At 52.7% G+C, this 13,637-nt stretch overlaps 2 protein-coding genes across 4 annotated transcripts; one reads left to right on the forward strand and one right to left on the reverse strand.

The window, feature by feature from the left end:
• Nucleotides 1-65: 65 nt before the first annotated feature.
• On the forward strand, nucleotides 66-8,686 carry RRP36 (ribosomal RNA processing 36). The gene is made up of 7 exons (XM_030268911.4): nucleotides 66-308; nucleotides 3,410-3,548; nucleotides 6,389-6,455; nucleotides 7,224-7,328; nucleotides 7,451-7,525; nucleotides 7,627-7,744; nucleotides 7,980-8,686. Exons 1-7 carry the CDS (start codon nucleotides 131-133, stop codon nucleotides 8,117-8,119), a joined length of 822 nt encoding a protein of 273 aa, XP_030124771.4. The 5' UTR covers nucleotides 66-130; the 3' UTR covers nucleotides 8,120-8,686.
• A 1,630-nt stretch (nucleotides 8,687-10,316) lies between these two features.
• Nucleotides 10,317-13,622, reverse strand: LOC100226843 (transmembrane protein 121). Of its 3 annotated transcripts, none has more exons than XM_072927466.1 (3): nucleotides 13,520-13,622; nucleotides 13,044-13,150; nucleotides 10,317-11,831 (listed from the first exon to the last, which is right to left on the reverse strand). In XM_072927466.1, exon 3 carries the CDS (start codon nucleotides 11,828-11,830, stop codon nucleotides 10,898-10,900), a length of 933 nt encoding a protein of 310 aa, XP_072783567.1. In that variant the 5' UTR covers nucleotide 11,831; nucleotides 13,044-13,150; nucleotides 13,520-13,622; the 3' UTR covers nucleotides 10,317-10,897. The 3 variants fall into 3 exon arrangements, with proteins under 3 accessions (XP_072783567.1, XP_030124769.1, XP_030124770.1); XM_030268909.4 differs by having other exon boundaries at nucleotides 13,047-13,150; nucleotides 13,520-13,616; XM_030268910.4 differs by lacking the exon at nucleotides 13,044-13,150 and having other exon boundaries at nucleotides 13,520-13,621.
• Nucleotides 13,623-13,637: the final 15 nt, after the last annotated feature.

Here is a 13,637-nt window from a genome sequence, read left to right on the forward strand (position 1 = left end):
AAATAAAAAAACCCGAAACAAACAATGAACGCCGCTCTCCCACGTGACTGCCTCTGCCTGCGCGTGCCGCGCTTCCGGTTCCGCGGGTGCCGCGCGGGCCGTTCCGGGGCACGGAGCCGCTCCCGGGGCGATGGGGCCGGGACGGGGATGGAGACAGGGACGGGGACGAGCCGCCGCCGCCGCCGCAGAGAGCGAGGAAGAGACGGCCGCGGAGCAGCCGCTCGGGAGGCTGGAGCCGGCGGAGGAGAGCTCTGGCTCCAGTGACGAGAGCGACGACGTCGGGAGCGTGGCCGGGGCTGGCGGGAGAGGTGAGGGGGCCCGGCGGGAGCGGCTCCGGGAAAGGCGGCGGCCTCAGCGCGGTGCGCGGCTCCCGGCGCTCGTTCGGTGGGAACGAGCTGCCGAGTGGCTCGGTGCCCTCTCGTATTGCAGCTCCCGCATCCCTCCCTCGCCTGCCCGGCTGAGCAGCTCCGGATCAGCAGCAGGGTTTGTGCTGGAGCTGGGTGAGAGGGCTCTGGAACAAACACGTGTAGGGGCCTCTTGTCCCCAATCTCCTTCCCTGTGCGTGGAATCACAGAACCATAAAATGGGTTGCATTGGAAGGGACTTCAAGTATTACCCAGTTTCCCCCCTGCCGTGGCCGGGACACGCCTCGCACTAGGCCGGGTTGCTGCGGAAGGTGTCACACATCTCCGGGACGATGCTCTGGGCCAGGCCAGATGTGCAGGAGCTCCAGAGGCCCTCACAGGACAGGAGAGTGGAAGAAGCAGGCCATGCATGGCTGTGGGCACAGGCTGAGCTGAGGGTTGCAGGGGGGGTTCTCATCCACAGCAGCAAACACAGTTTTGTTTCCTCATCTCAGAACAATCCAAGTGAGAATGAAAACCTTACAAAAAATACAATACAATTCCCTTGAAGGGAATTGTGAGGGAGTGGACATTGGTGTCAGCTGCAGGGCACAACACAGGATGTCACAGGTGTGAGGAGTCTCTGCCTTGTGAAAGGGTCTCCAGGGTGTGTCTGTGTGGGGCCATGGGGGAGGCACATCTCTAGAGGTGAGCTTTTGGCAGTAGGATTCAGAGGTGGGCAAGGAGCCTCACCATCTGTTGTAGGCATTTTGTTTTCCTCTGGTGATGAAATGGTGAGCAAAGCTCAGAGAGAGGATCACTGACAAGTACTCTATCCTTCCCACAGCTGGATGGGAATGGAACAGCAGTTTTGCTTTTGTCATCTGTCTCTGTGATCTTTTTTCTGGAGCAAGAGGAGTTATATTGGAGTCCAGCACTGATTTTGTCTCAGCAGGGAACGACTGGGCAGATATCAGGTATTTCTTTAGGCCATCTGTTCTTGCATCCTGGACACTGATGTGCTCTGCAGGTTGTATAGCTCCCTGCAGGTTCAGCTGAGGAAGGCATAAGGGGTCCATGTGTCACAGGAGTCTGTGGGAGCAGAGGAAACATGAGGAGGCTGTGCTTGAGAGCAGGAAATGCCCCTGTTATCAGCAGGTAAGGGTAGCTTATCAAGAGGTGCAAAAAGAAGGAAACAATCCACAGAATAATGGATGAAGGGAAAAAATGGCAGGAGAGAAAATTAAATGGACGACAGAGACAGCAGAAAACATGTAAGTTATATTCTAAGGGGATAAAAAGGAATGAAAAAAAAAGGGGAAATTAAACCCTCAAGAAAGAATGCAAGGAACAAGGAAAATAAGCTAAACCTGCCTTTTTAACCAGAGTCTTTTCACACACACAGTTGTCAATTCTGCTGCCCAGCAGTGAATGCCTCTTTTTTTATAGTGATGTCCAGTGATGATTTTATCACTGTGAGTGGTTAATTCAGTCACCTTCAAATAGGCAGTAGGATATATTTTGTGGACTGATACTACCATGTGGAAATCATTTCCCTGTTAAGTTTCAACTAGTCAGGTTTGGTCTCCTGTACCAGTAATGAAATACTTTATAATGGAAACTCTGCATGCCTTTGCTTTGTCTGATTTATACCAAATCTCCTTTTGGCATCATTTTGTATGGTGTCTTTATCTCATTTTCATTGAAGTTTTTGCTATTTAAACAGTATTGTTTTGGAATTTCAACCAAATGGAATATTAGAGTGCAAGTGATGGTGCCTTGTCTTCATCAAGTGTTGAGAGTATCTTCCACGTTTTTTTTTTTTCCTTCCTTTCTTTTAATGCTTTCTTTGTCCTTTCTCTGTCCTTGTTCAGAATTTGGATAAGGGGGGCTGCTAAGGGGAAGCAGTGCAGTGAAATCATGCTGCATTCACATTTCCTTTGTCCCTTGTGCAGCAGACTGGATAGTCACTGTTCCTGTATCCCACCTCAGAGCACTAATGAGCATCATCAGAGCAGAGTTCCTGAGCATTCAGAACAAGCAAAATGAAAACATTTACTGAGGCAGCTCTTGGCTGTTCCCATTATGTTTTCTGGATGATGAGAGTAGTTTCTGAAAGTCTTGGTTATTGCCAGGATGAGAGTGCTTGGGATGAATCCATGCTCTGAGCCAGTGTGACTGACCTCGTGTTGCTTTTTGGAAGTGGCAGAGCACACACCAGCCTTGCTCACTGGACAGTGTTTTGTGTTTCTGTGGGAAGGGTTTGGGAGTGAGTGGGCTACAAGAGCAGCTTGGAGGGCACCTGGCGTGCAGCCAAGGTATCACAGACAGGCTGTGATGGTCCCTGCTGGGCCACAGGTGGTGTGTTTTGTATTGCAAAGGCTCAGAAAGACCATGTGCCTGTCACTGCTCAGAGGTGCTGAGCAGGCAAACACCACCTAAGTCAGTTTGCCAAGGCTTTTCCTTCCAAAAGGGACACAGTGCAAACCCCTTCTTGCCCTTACACAAGCGTATATATGAGTATATCCAAGTGCTGACTGAAGAAATACTTTCAGTTGTTGGTTCTGAACGCCTAGAATTATAAATCTAGAATAAAGAATAGTATGATAATAGAGATGATAATATTTTTGCATTCTGGTTATGAGAAGCATTAAAGGTTACTGACATTAAGGAATATTAAAGAAACATTAACGTGGTAAAGTCAGGACTAAAAGGTGATCCCTCAGAATTTGCAGTGCCCAGTGTAGAGCTCGTACTGCTCTTTGTAGTAGGTAAAAACTTTGTACTGGTCTTGTGTGTGCTGTTAAGCAGAGAGAGAAGCAAAGCACTCTGAGGAGAGGGGGAGGCTGCTCTGTTCTAGTGGTAAAGACTGAAGTGATGAATGGGAGAGGAATCAGAGGCTGAGAGATGCAGTGATTTCTTTCTGCCATGCAGTTGTACAGGGATAGCACCACTATGCTTGTGTCACTGTGTCAAGCTCTGAGACATCCCTCTTGGTGGAGTTTGGGCATGAGAAGTGCCTTGAGAAGCTGTTCAGTTCAGGTGTACCCTGTGCTCTCTTCCAGATCAATCTGACATGTCTTTTGAGGAACTCCTGCGGATGCAGAGTGATGCAAGGATGAGAGTGAGCAAGAAGGTGCCTGGTGGGAAGAAAACTGTGAAGCCTACCAAAGCTACACTGAAGCATCAACAGGGCAAAAAGGGGTAAAGAGCTTCTTCTGTGATCAGAAAAATGTGTATGTGTGCTCTCTGCATTCCAGAAATTACACCGGGAGCTCCTCACAGCAGTGATGTTACCTTGGAGCTGGCATAGATCTCCTTTAATGTACTGGACAATAATGCCTGTCATTATAGTTTCATTTGGGAATGGTCTGGTGCTGTTTTCAGAGCTCTTAATATCCTGTTCGCTCCAAATCCCCAGCAGCCACCTGTCACTTGACAGTTAAATTGGCACTCAATGCCTTTATACCCTCTGTATTAAGGCACTTGTATCCCTTGGCATGGTGTGGCTCTCAAACTCTATGACAGTGTCCACTGTGACCTGAAATAGTTGCCCTGCTGGTTCCGAAACTCATTCCAGCTTATCAGTATTTTCTGCCTGGCTCTCACTGGCTGGAGTTACAGTCACAGGCCATTGTTCTGGAATTCCATTCATCCTTCTGCTGCTGTCTCATCTGTGGCTTGTCTGTGTTCAGTTTCCTTTTTTCCCTCTCTACAGTACACCATCACAGACTTTTCCCTGAATTCGACACAACAAAAGCTATCATACCTTTTTACACTTCTCCACAGGCCCCCAATGGTAACAGCAATACCCTTACCCCTTATTTGCAGTATTTAGATAGTTTTCAGTCCTCAGAGTGGCACTCAAGTGATTTGAATGGGTTTCCTCTGTTACACTGGTACTCCCTATCTTATTTCTGAATCTCTGCTCAATGCACAAGCAGAGAACACAAAATACATTTCTCCTGCCGTAAAGGGTTGGTTAGGATAATGTTTCTGCTTTACTTTTTACCCAAAACTCTGGGGGATTTTGTGTAGTGCAACATCTTTTCTCAGTGTCTCTATTTCTGCCACACAGTTTGCATAATTCTGCTTTTCTTTAATTCCTCTAATCCTTTAAGTAATGTATTGCTGTAAATCCCACATGCTTTTTCTCTCATGTTTTTGTTATGGAAGTGAGCTTCTTAAAGAAAGGGCTTCAGGAAAATCCCCTGGCACTGAACTGGCTTCAGCAGTGACTCCAGAGCATTGTGCAGGGTTGTGGCCTCAGGGGATGTGAGAATACACTGAATGCTGCTCTAAGAGGGATTTGGAAATTTGTGCCTGTGGGGTTTGTGCTCCTGCCCCAGTGTCAGTTGTGGCTGCCTGTGGGTGCTCTTAGCAGGTGTTATTGCTCAGCTTCTCTCTGCCATCTGTGAAAGGGCATGGAGAGCAGGAGAGGTGCCTAAGGTCTGGAGGGAAGCCAGTATCATTGCAGTCTTTAGAAAGGGCAAGAAGGGAGAACTTGGGAAACTACAAACCAGTCCTGGAAAGGTGATAGAGCGCTTAATTCTGGAGGCCATCTCTAAGCATGTAGAAGAAAAGAAGGTTCTTGGGAGTGGTGCGTATGGATGCAGTGGATGTTATGTGCCCTGACTTCAGCGAGGCTTTTGACACTGACTCCCTTAACATCCTCTTAGGCAAGTGTGGAAGGCTCAGGAAGTGTGTATTAGATGAATGACAGTGAGGTGGATTGAGAACTGGCTGAATGGCAGAGCTCAGAGGGCCATCATCAGTGGCACAAGATCCAGTTGGAGGCCTGTCACTGGTGGTGTCCCTGGGGGTCAGTACTGGGTCCAGTACTGTGCAACTCTTTCATCAGTGGGTGAAGGGGGTCGGGTGTCCCTCAGCAAATTTGCTGACAGCATAAAGTTGGGAGGAGTAGCTGGTCCACGGAGGGCTGTGCTGCCATTCCATGAGACCTGGACAAACTGGGCAGCAAAGAACCTCCTGGAATTCAGCAACGACAAGTGCAGGGTCCTGCACGTGGGGAGGAACAACCCCAGGCACCAGCACAGGCTGGGGTGACCTGCTGGACAGCAGCTCTGCGGAGAAGGACTGGGAGTGCTGGTGGACAGCAAGCTGTCCATGGCCAGCAGTGCCCTGAGGGACAAGAAGGCCAGTGGGATCCTGGGGTGCATCAGGAACTGCATTGCCAGCAGGTCAGGGAGGTGATCCTGCCACTCTACTCAGCCCTGGTGAGGCCAGTCTGGAGTGCTGTGCCCAGTTCTGGGATCCTCAGGGCAAGAGAGACATGGAGCTCCTGGAGGGGGTGGGTCCAGTAGAGAGAGAAAAAAAATTTAAACAAACCAAAAAAGATTAGTGGATTGGAGCATCTCTCCTATGACAACAGGTTGAGGTAGCTGGGACTGTTTAGCCCGGAGAAAAGATGACTGAGGGGACTTTATCACTGGAAATATGTAAAGGGCAGGTGTCATGAGGATGGAGACAGGCTCTTTTCAGTGGCATCGAGTGACAAGGGGCAATACTGAAACACAGGGAGTTTCACCTGAATATGAGGAAAAACTTCTTTACTGTGAGGGTGACTGAGCACTGGAACAAGCTGCTCAGTTAGGTTGTGGAGTCTCCTTCTCTGGAGATATTTAAAACCCACCTGGAGGCAATCCTGTGCAATCTGCTCCTAGGTAACTCTGCTTTAGGAAAGGTTCCTTCCACCCCCAGCCATTCTGTGACTCCATGAGAGGAATAATTAGTACAACACATTTATTGATGCAGGTGGTGGGTTTTCACTTGATATAGTGGAGCTGTTCCAGGTTCTGTATAGGGTTGTTTTAACCACATATTGATATATTTGGTTGTTGTAGCTTTCTGTGGTTTTCGACTGAGTCACCTCTTTGCTTTCTATAGGTATCATGGTAAGGCTTGAGCTGGGAGAGTCTGTTGTGCAGTAATATTCTTCTGAGGGTCCAAATGACCTCCCAGCATATTAGCTTGGGCCTCATTCTGACATTTGCTCCTCTTAAATACATTTTGCTTGTTTGCAGGCCATTGGAGATGTCAGCCAAGAAGCCTGTACCTTTCCTGCGACAAGTCGTCCCTGTTAGGAAGAAGGTGGGTGCTGCCCCTTTCCAGTTCAGGCCTTGCCTTAGCACTGCTGACAGGGCACAGGCTTGGGAATGGGGCTACTGCAGATGGCACAGGCTACTTCTGGAGGACCACTGGGGAGTGCAGACAGTGACAGTGTTTCCCTGGGGAGAACAATGGGTGGGTTGGAGCAGCTGCAGGTTAACTTGAGAGTTTGTGACCCAGATATTTCTAGAAGGTGCAGTCACAGCCACCAGTGACAGTTCCACTGCAAACCATGGTCATTGTTCGGTACTAATTCCAGAAGTTCAGATGTCCATCTGCTTTCCAATATGAATGTAACTTTTGACTTAGCATTGCAGGATCATCAGAATGTGGTAATTTTCACAGTTAGAGACCTTTTTGTCCCACCCTTTTTGCATGACTTGACCCGGTTAATCTGTGAAAATCTAGATAGGTTTGAGTTCCCAAATCCATCACATTGACAACATATATTCAGCCAGCTCTTGGTCTGGGAGTTGCAGGTGTTTGACAGCAGCACTCCTGCTGTTATTCCTGGATATTCCTGGGTTGCAGACTTGCATATGGAGATGTCTGTTGCATGATAAACTTGATGCAGGCATGACTTTGGGGATGCCACCTTGACTGCTGTACTCAGTCTTTGCCAGCTGCAGATATTTCAGTGGTGGGAGCATAACATTGCTGGATAAAAAAATTGGCTGATACACGAAGGGAGAGTGAGCAGGCTGTTAACAGGGTAACACTGGCTACAGCTCTTGCCTTCCCTGCTGACAGGTCCAGAGAGACCCTCGATTTGATGACTTGTCTGGAGAGTATAAGCCTGAAATATTTATGAAGACATACAGCTTCCTGGACAGCATCAAGAAGCAGGAGAAGGAGGTGATGCGCTGTGCCTGTCCTTGCATGGGAGAACCTTGCTTGGCAGGGGCTGCTTCTTCAAAGGCTTTTCACAGTGGAGGTGACAGGCAGGCAGTCATGCAGCTTTCTGCTCTCTTCTTCAGATGGTTCAGAAGCAGCTGAAGAAATGCCGGAACATGGAACAGAAGGAGAAACTTCAGCGGCTCCTGAACCGTATGGTGAGTTCAGTGCAGCATCTCCTCTCTGAGAGGCACCAGGAGAGAGGACATGTGACCCAAGGTCTGCCTTGATGCTGACACAGACCATCCTTTTTGTACAGACACAGCAGGAACAGGCACAGAAAAAACAGCAGAAGTTGAGAGAGAGAGAGCTGTCTTTGAAAAGACAACAGAGGGAATTGGCCAAGCAGGGAAAGAAACCCTTCTTCCTAAAGAAATGTAAGTACTTGGTGTGAGCATGCTGCAGGAAGATCTAGAGGGAGTACTGCTGGCAGGAATTTCAAGCACTGGGAGCAAGGTGTCCATACTATTCCACACAGCTGTGGGGGAATTGTTCTAGTGCTGGTACTCAAGGGACAAGCTAAGCCTGGACCAGGGAGGGAGGTGAGAAGGGGCTGCTCTGTAGAGATGTTTTGGGCTTCAGTTTAAAACTTGACTTCTCTCTCCTCTACAGCTGAGAAGCGGAAATTGGAACTAGCTGAGAAGTATGCAGAGCTGAAGAGGAGCGGAAAGCTGGAGAGCTTCTTGAACAAGAAGAGGAAGAGGAATGCCATAAAAGACAAGCGCCATCTGCCCTCACAAAAGAACTTGTGACTGTGGGACAGTCATGCTGTTGTCTGGCACTGGCTCATTCTGCCTTGGCCAGGCCTGGAGGATGGTTATCCCTCTTCCCAGGATCTGCCTTCCACTGTACAGTGGTGCTGTAAGGCAGCAGAGCAGGGTCTGAAGGAACTAATGTTTTGGGTTTTTTTTGTAGCTGAAGTTACCTGCTTTGCTTGTGGTTTAGATCATGCCTGGGTGGTGACAAGTGTGTCATGCAGATGCTGATGATGATGACAGCTGTCTTTGCCCTTGCCCTGCTCGTTTCTAACTCTAGCAAGGAAAGCGTGACTGCACTGCTGACTCTACTCCAGGTTCTTTCAGACTTCTACTGAGGCAGAAAAGGATGTGGCACAATCCCTGCTCAGAGCAACAACCCTGACTTCAGATCAGGTTGCCCAGGGCTGCTTTGATGGGATCTGATAATGTCTAACGACAGATGCCTTTACCTCTCTGGGCCTCTGCTCTACTGTTTCAGGTTCTGAAGATGGAACTTTTTGTTTCCTTATCCAGGAAAACTGCCTGGTGTTAGTCCATAATAATTGTCTTGTTCTCAGTGAAGTGCCTGGCTCTGTCTTCTCAGCAGCTTTCTCTCAGGTCTGAGGGGTGGATGGGAAAGGGGCGCTGTAAGGTCTCCCCAAAGTCTTTTCTTCCTAAGGGTGAATGAATCCTGTTTCCTCAGCCTTTCCTAGCAGTGCTCCGGCCTCTGACACCTTTCACATACTCAAATGGAGTCAGCCCAGACAACCAACAGCTATCTTTTGGTGGCCCAGCATGGATCAGTATCTCGCAAGAGATGAGTAAAGGTGAGAGGATTACTTCATGTGGGCTGCTCCTGGTGAGGCAGATCTAGGTGTGACTGGCCTTCCTCATACAAGGGGCATGCTGTGACTGCTCAGGTATTGCTGCTTCACATCTCTCCTTCAGAGCAGCTTGGTTTCTCAGGGTCATCTCCACAGAGTTATTAGAGCTTCTAGGAAACAGATTAAATATGTACCTGTTTTCCTTTATTCCCACTATCAGCCTGTTACAAAGGTGTTTGACCTTAGGGGAGTCAATGCCTCTCTCTAATACCCCATCAGCCCTCTTGCTTTTTTCCTTTTTTCCCCTGTCCGCCATGGCTGTGCTGACAAGGGGATGGCTGAGATAACCCCAGTGTGACAGGTCAGGTCAGAGTGTGCTGGGAGAGTGCCTGGGCACAGCTGTGCTGTGTGGATGGCCACAGGTGTTTGGGGACAGGCCTTGCTGGGAACAAAACATGGAGCAAGGAGCAGGTCAGCTGGCCTGAGGGTGTTGCTGAACCACTTACCTCCACTGTAGTTTCTGTGGGTGATGCAAGTTCTGCTCTGGTGAGAGGACTTAGTGGAACTGGGGGAAGGCAGTAGACGTGGGATGTGCCAGCCTGGCCTAGAGATCTGCTGCCAGGGCCTCGCTGTAGGTTTGGTGCAACAGATGCAAGGCTGGTGCACCCCCAGAATGGTCCTGCTTTCTCCTCCTGCCCCTCTGGAACGAAAGGTCTTCCTGCTGTGGCCTGTGCTTGCCTGCAATGTCACCTGCTTCTGCTCAGCATGGTGGTGGTGAGCAGTGAGCCTGTGGCCCATGTGCCTGCCAGCTCCTGGGCCCAGCAGCCTCAGCAGGGGAAGCCCTGGGGTGTTTCCCAGCTCAGCCAGGCTGAGATGTCAGTCAGGGTATTGGGAAGGAGGCAGCATCACAGCACCAGCTCCAAGGGAAGCAGATGCTTCCAACATCTCCAGAGAGCTTTCTACTGCTGGGGGGCTGCTCTTGGCTTATTTACCTTTATTTCAAGGCAATTTGGGCAGACCTGCACTGGTGTCCCTCCAGCTGGAGTGTGAGGACTTGCTGTAGGTGTTTCTGGGCATGACTGGTCCCAGTTGATGTGACTACACTGGTTGCACAGGCGGTGGTGGCTGATGCGCACCCTGTCAGTGACACCCTCGGAGCCCATCAGACGCTCACAGGATCTGGTTGCCCAGGGCTGCTTTGGTGGATCTGTGGGCCAGGAGGAATGGCTCCAGACCCAGTGGCCTGGGATGCTGTCCCCAGTGCTAGGTGGTCACCAAGTGAGCCTCTCCACACGCTCTGCAGCTGAACAGACACCCCGGTCACACAAGGCCCCCAGAAGAGTGGGGGGGGGATTTGCCTGCTGGCAGGGACACAGACATGAAAAGGCTGCAGGGCTCAGGTCTTTTATTGCAAAGAGGGAGATACAAAAAAAGGACAGTCACCCCTTTTTGGGTCCCCCCAGGCCTGCAGCTGACTGAGAGGGGTGACAGCAGGGAAAGGCCCAGGCCTTGCTCCCCCTGCATGGGGACCTCGGCTCACACAGTGAGGAGCAGGCTGCTGCCAAGGACCACACTGGATCCAGGGCCCCACAACAGAAAAGTGGGTGACCCACTGTGTCCCCGTGTGGTACCCTGGCTGGCCGGAGAGCAGTGCTGCACGGGGAGCCTGGCACCAGGTAGGGCTGCCTGGCCTCACCCAGACACAACTCATGGCAGGCTGCCCTGGACTTGTCCCCTGCTCCGCTGTTTTACCAGCTGGGGTGCTGAGGTTCCAAACGGCTCTGCAGCCTTACAGAGGCTGCTGTGGGGGTGCTCGCCATGCACCCCTCGGGGCCCTGAGCCCTTTTGCCCAGGGAAGGAGGGAGCAGGGTCGTTGCCCTCTGTCCAGGCGGGGCACTCTGCAGACTGCCCCAGGTTTGTAGGTATGGCCAGGCATGGGGATGCCCAGGCTCTAGCTCCTGCTGGTTCCTCACGTGTTGTCCTGGGCCAGCTCCTCGGGGCAGGCAGGTTGGTCCCGGGCCTTGCGCAGCCCTGTGGGCGGCTGGGCCGGGGTGCTGTGCTGAGGGTCCGGCCCCGGGGGAGCGTGGTGCTGGTGCCGCTGGTACTGCACAAACATACAGACCTTCATCCCAATGGCCAGCATGTTCTTGCCCATGAAGATGCTGGAGACCCGGGCATCCCTGAAGAAGATCATGTTGCTGCCTCGGATGAAGATGGTGGCGATGTTGACGGTGAGCATGCTCAGCATGGGGTACAGCATCATCCGGTGCGGCACGATGCCGATCCCCTGCATGCTGATCTCGCACAGGGACACGCATGGCAGGACCAGGAGCAAAATGTAGCAGTAGAAAAACATGATGCCCTCAGCCCAGAGCGGCAGCCCTTTCTTCTGAGGCTCCCACAGGTTGGCCTGGATGTCCAGCACGTCCAGCATGTCCACAATGACCCAGAAAAGGCGGTTGCGGAGATCTTCCTTCTTCTTGAATGTTCTGACATACTCCATGTGCTCTGTGGCCACCAACAACACATAGAGAGCTGGGATGCAGATGGAGAGCAGCAAGGTCAACGCTTTGCGGGCTATGAGATCCAAGCTTTTCCGGTCAGCTTTGTAATTCTGGTATACAAAGTAGACTTTGATCTCCAGAACGAAGACGTACAGGAACCAGAGGATCATGGCATATCCTCGCTTAGCTGTCTTTACCTCTGCCCCAACCCAGATAGCCACATAGCGGAGGACCAGCAGGAAGCATATGTCACCCACTGCCACCATGACACAGATGCCCAGCTTCCTGGAGCCCTGGCTCTGCTCCACCAGGTAGGCATCCATGAGGACGAGGCTGGTCATGATGAGCACTGTGGAGAGGCACACATGGGGCTTGCTGACAGGTGGTGGGGGAACCATCCTGCACAGAGGAACAGGCAGGTCATCAGAGAGTTGCTGAGATTTCCTTTTCCCACCTTTGGGCCCCCTTCTGCCACCCGCTCCTCAACAGCTGTGGGTGGCTGAAAGAAGGGAGGGAGCCATTCATAAATTTCTCCCATCCTATGTGCCTGGTTTGTCCCAAACATGCAGATTCCTAGCCAAAGAGCTCCTGAGACAGACCAGGCCATCCTGGTGGCATGTGCTGGCTGAAACCCAGCTCCTAGGAAGCACATGCTTGAGCAGGCTGGACACCTGGGACACTTTAAGCACTTGGGATCCCACTGCCTCTTCTGGTAGCTCATAACACTGACTAGCCTCTGCCACCATGAAGGGTACATGCCTTATTTTCTGTGGGATTTCCCAGCCAGTGGTACTCCTTATATTTTCCCCCCACAAGGCAAGCCAAGACTAGACTTAAATTTTTAACCCAAGCAGACCCTTAAATGCTATGATCCAGGACTGCTCTTTTTAGTCTCTTTATTTTCATGCACAGCACAAGATGAAGCCTGGCTTTTTTTAGCCTGACTGTCTTGTGGGGTAGGAGGGAAAAAATCGGCCCAATATTCAGTTTCCTTCAGGTTCACACCCCGCAAGAGCTTTGCCTAGAGCTATTTGCCAAGGCCCTCCCTGCCCTAATACCGTAAACCAAAAGCAAGGAAAAGCAGCACAAGCCCAAAGCTCCCTGACACAAGGAGCTCTGCAACAGGCCCTGAACTTCTGTGGGATGCTCAGCTTTCCTGGGCTGGGGCAGAGCTAGGCACTGTCCCCAGAAGCACCCTGCCTGTCTTGTGTGGCACCAGGGCTGTCAGACTCCCTCCCCCTGACCAAGCACAGCTGCAGGCAGCTGCCTTCAGAGGCAAGGAGGGAGGACAGAGCTGGGGCCTCACCAGGCAGAACTTGGCAGCTGCTCTGGAGGGGAGCCAACCCCCCGGATGAAATGGAGGATGAAACTGGGCTGATGACTGTGTGGCACAGTGCTGCACGCGGGCTGCCCACGCGGAGCCCGCCTCTGCCACGCCTGGGCTGTGCATGCTCGGGACACCATCCTGCTCGTCCAGGGGGCAGCGAACAGGTGGCACTTGACCACGGAGCAAATGCCTGGGAGCGGGATGGCGGCTGCACAGTTAATGGTCACCCTGCACATGGCTGCTCCTGGTGCTGACATTGATGGCACAGGGCCCTGGGCACAAGCTACCTGAACTCCTGCTTTTTGGCTGAGGGAGCAGGCGTCCGGCGCAGTCGTGCATCCCTGGGCCCAGCAGCATCCTGGCACGTTGCGGGAGGCAGCGAAGCCTGAACCTGTCAGACACAGGTGCCTCTCAGGGGGAGGGATCAGAGGCCGGCGGGCATGGGGGAGCCTGTGGATGTGGCACATCGGGAGCATGCCGCACGGCCGGGGGCTCACCCGCCTGGCACCCCACGGCCTAGCCGAGCCTCCGCGGGGCTGGGGGTACCCCGGGCCCCGGCTCAGCACGGCCCTGCCGGACGGGCGCCCGCCCCGGGGCCCGAGCCGGGCCGCCCCGCCGAGCTCCGTCCCTGGGAGTGCCGAGGCACCCCCGGCCCCGCCTGTCCCGAGCCCCCTGCCCACAGCGGCCGGGCCTGCCGGGGGCAGGCGCTGCCCGCCGGCCGCGGGGGCCCGGCCTGCCGTCCCCCCCGGGCCCCGCTTACCTCGGGCGGCTCCCCGGGGCGCAGGGCGGCGGCGGCGGCGGCCCCGGGCCCGGCGCGGCATCGCCCGGCGCGGCCCGGCGGCGGCGGCTCTGCGGCGGCGGCGGCGCTCGGCCCCTCC

Source organism: Taeniopygia guttata, chromosome 3 (assembly GCF_048771995.1).
Source record: "Taeniopygia guttata chromosome 3, bTaeGut7.mat, whole genome shotgun sequence".
NCBI lineage: Eukaryota > Metazoa > Chordata > Aves > Passeriformes > Estrildidae > Taeniopygia > Taeniopygia guttata.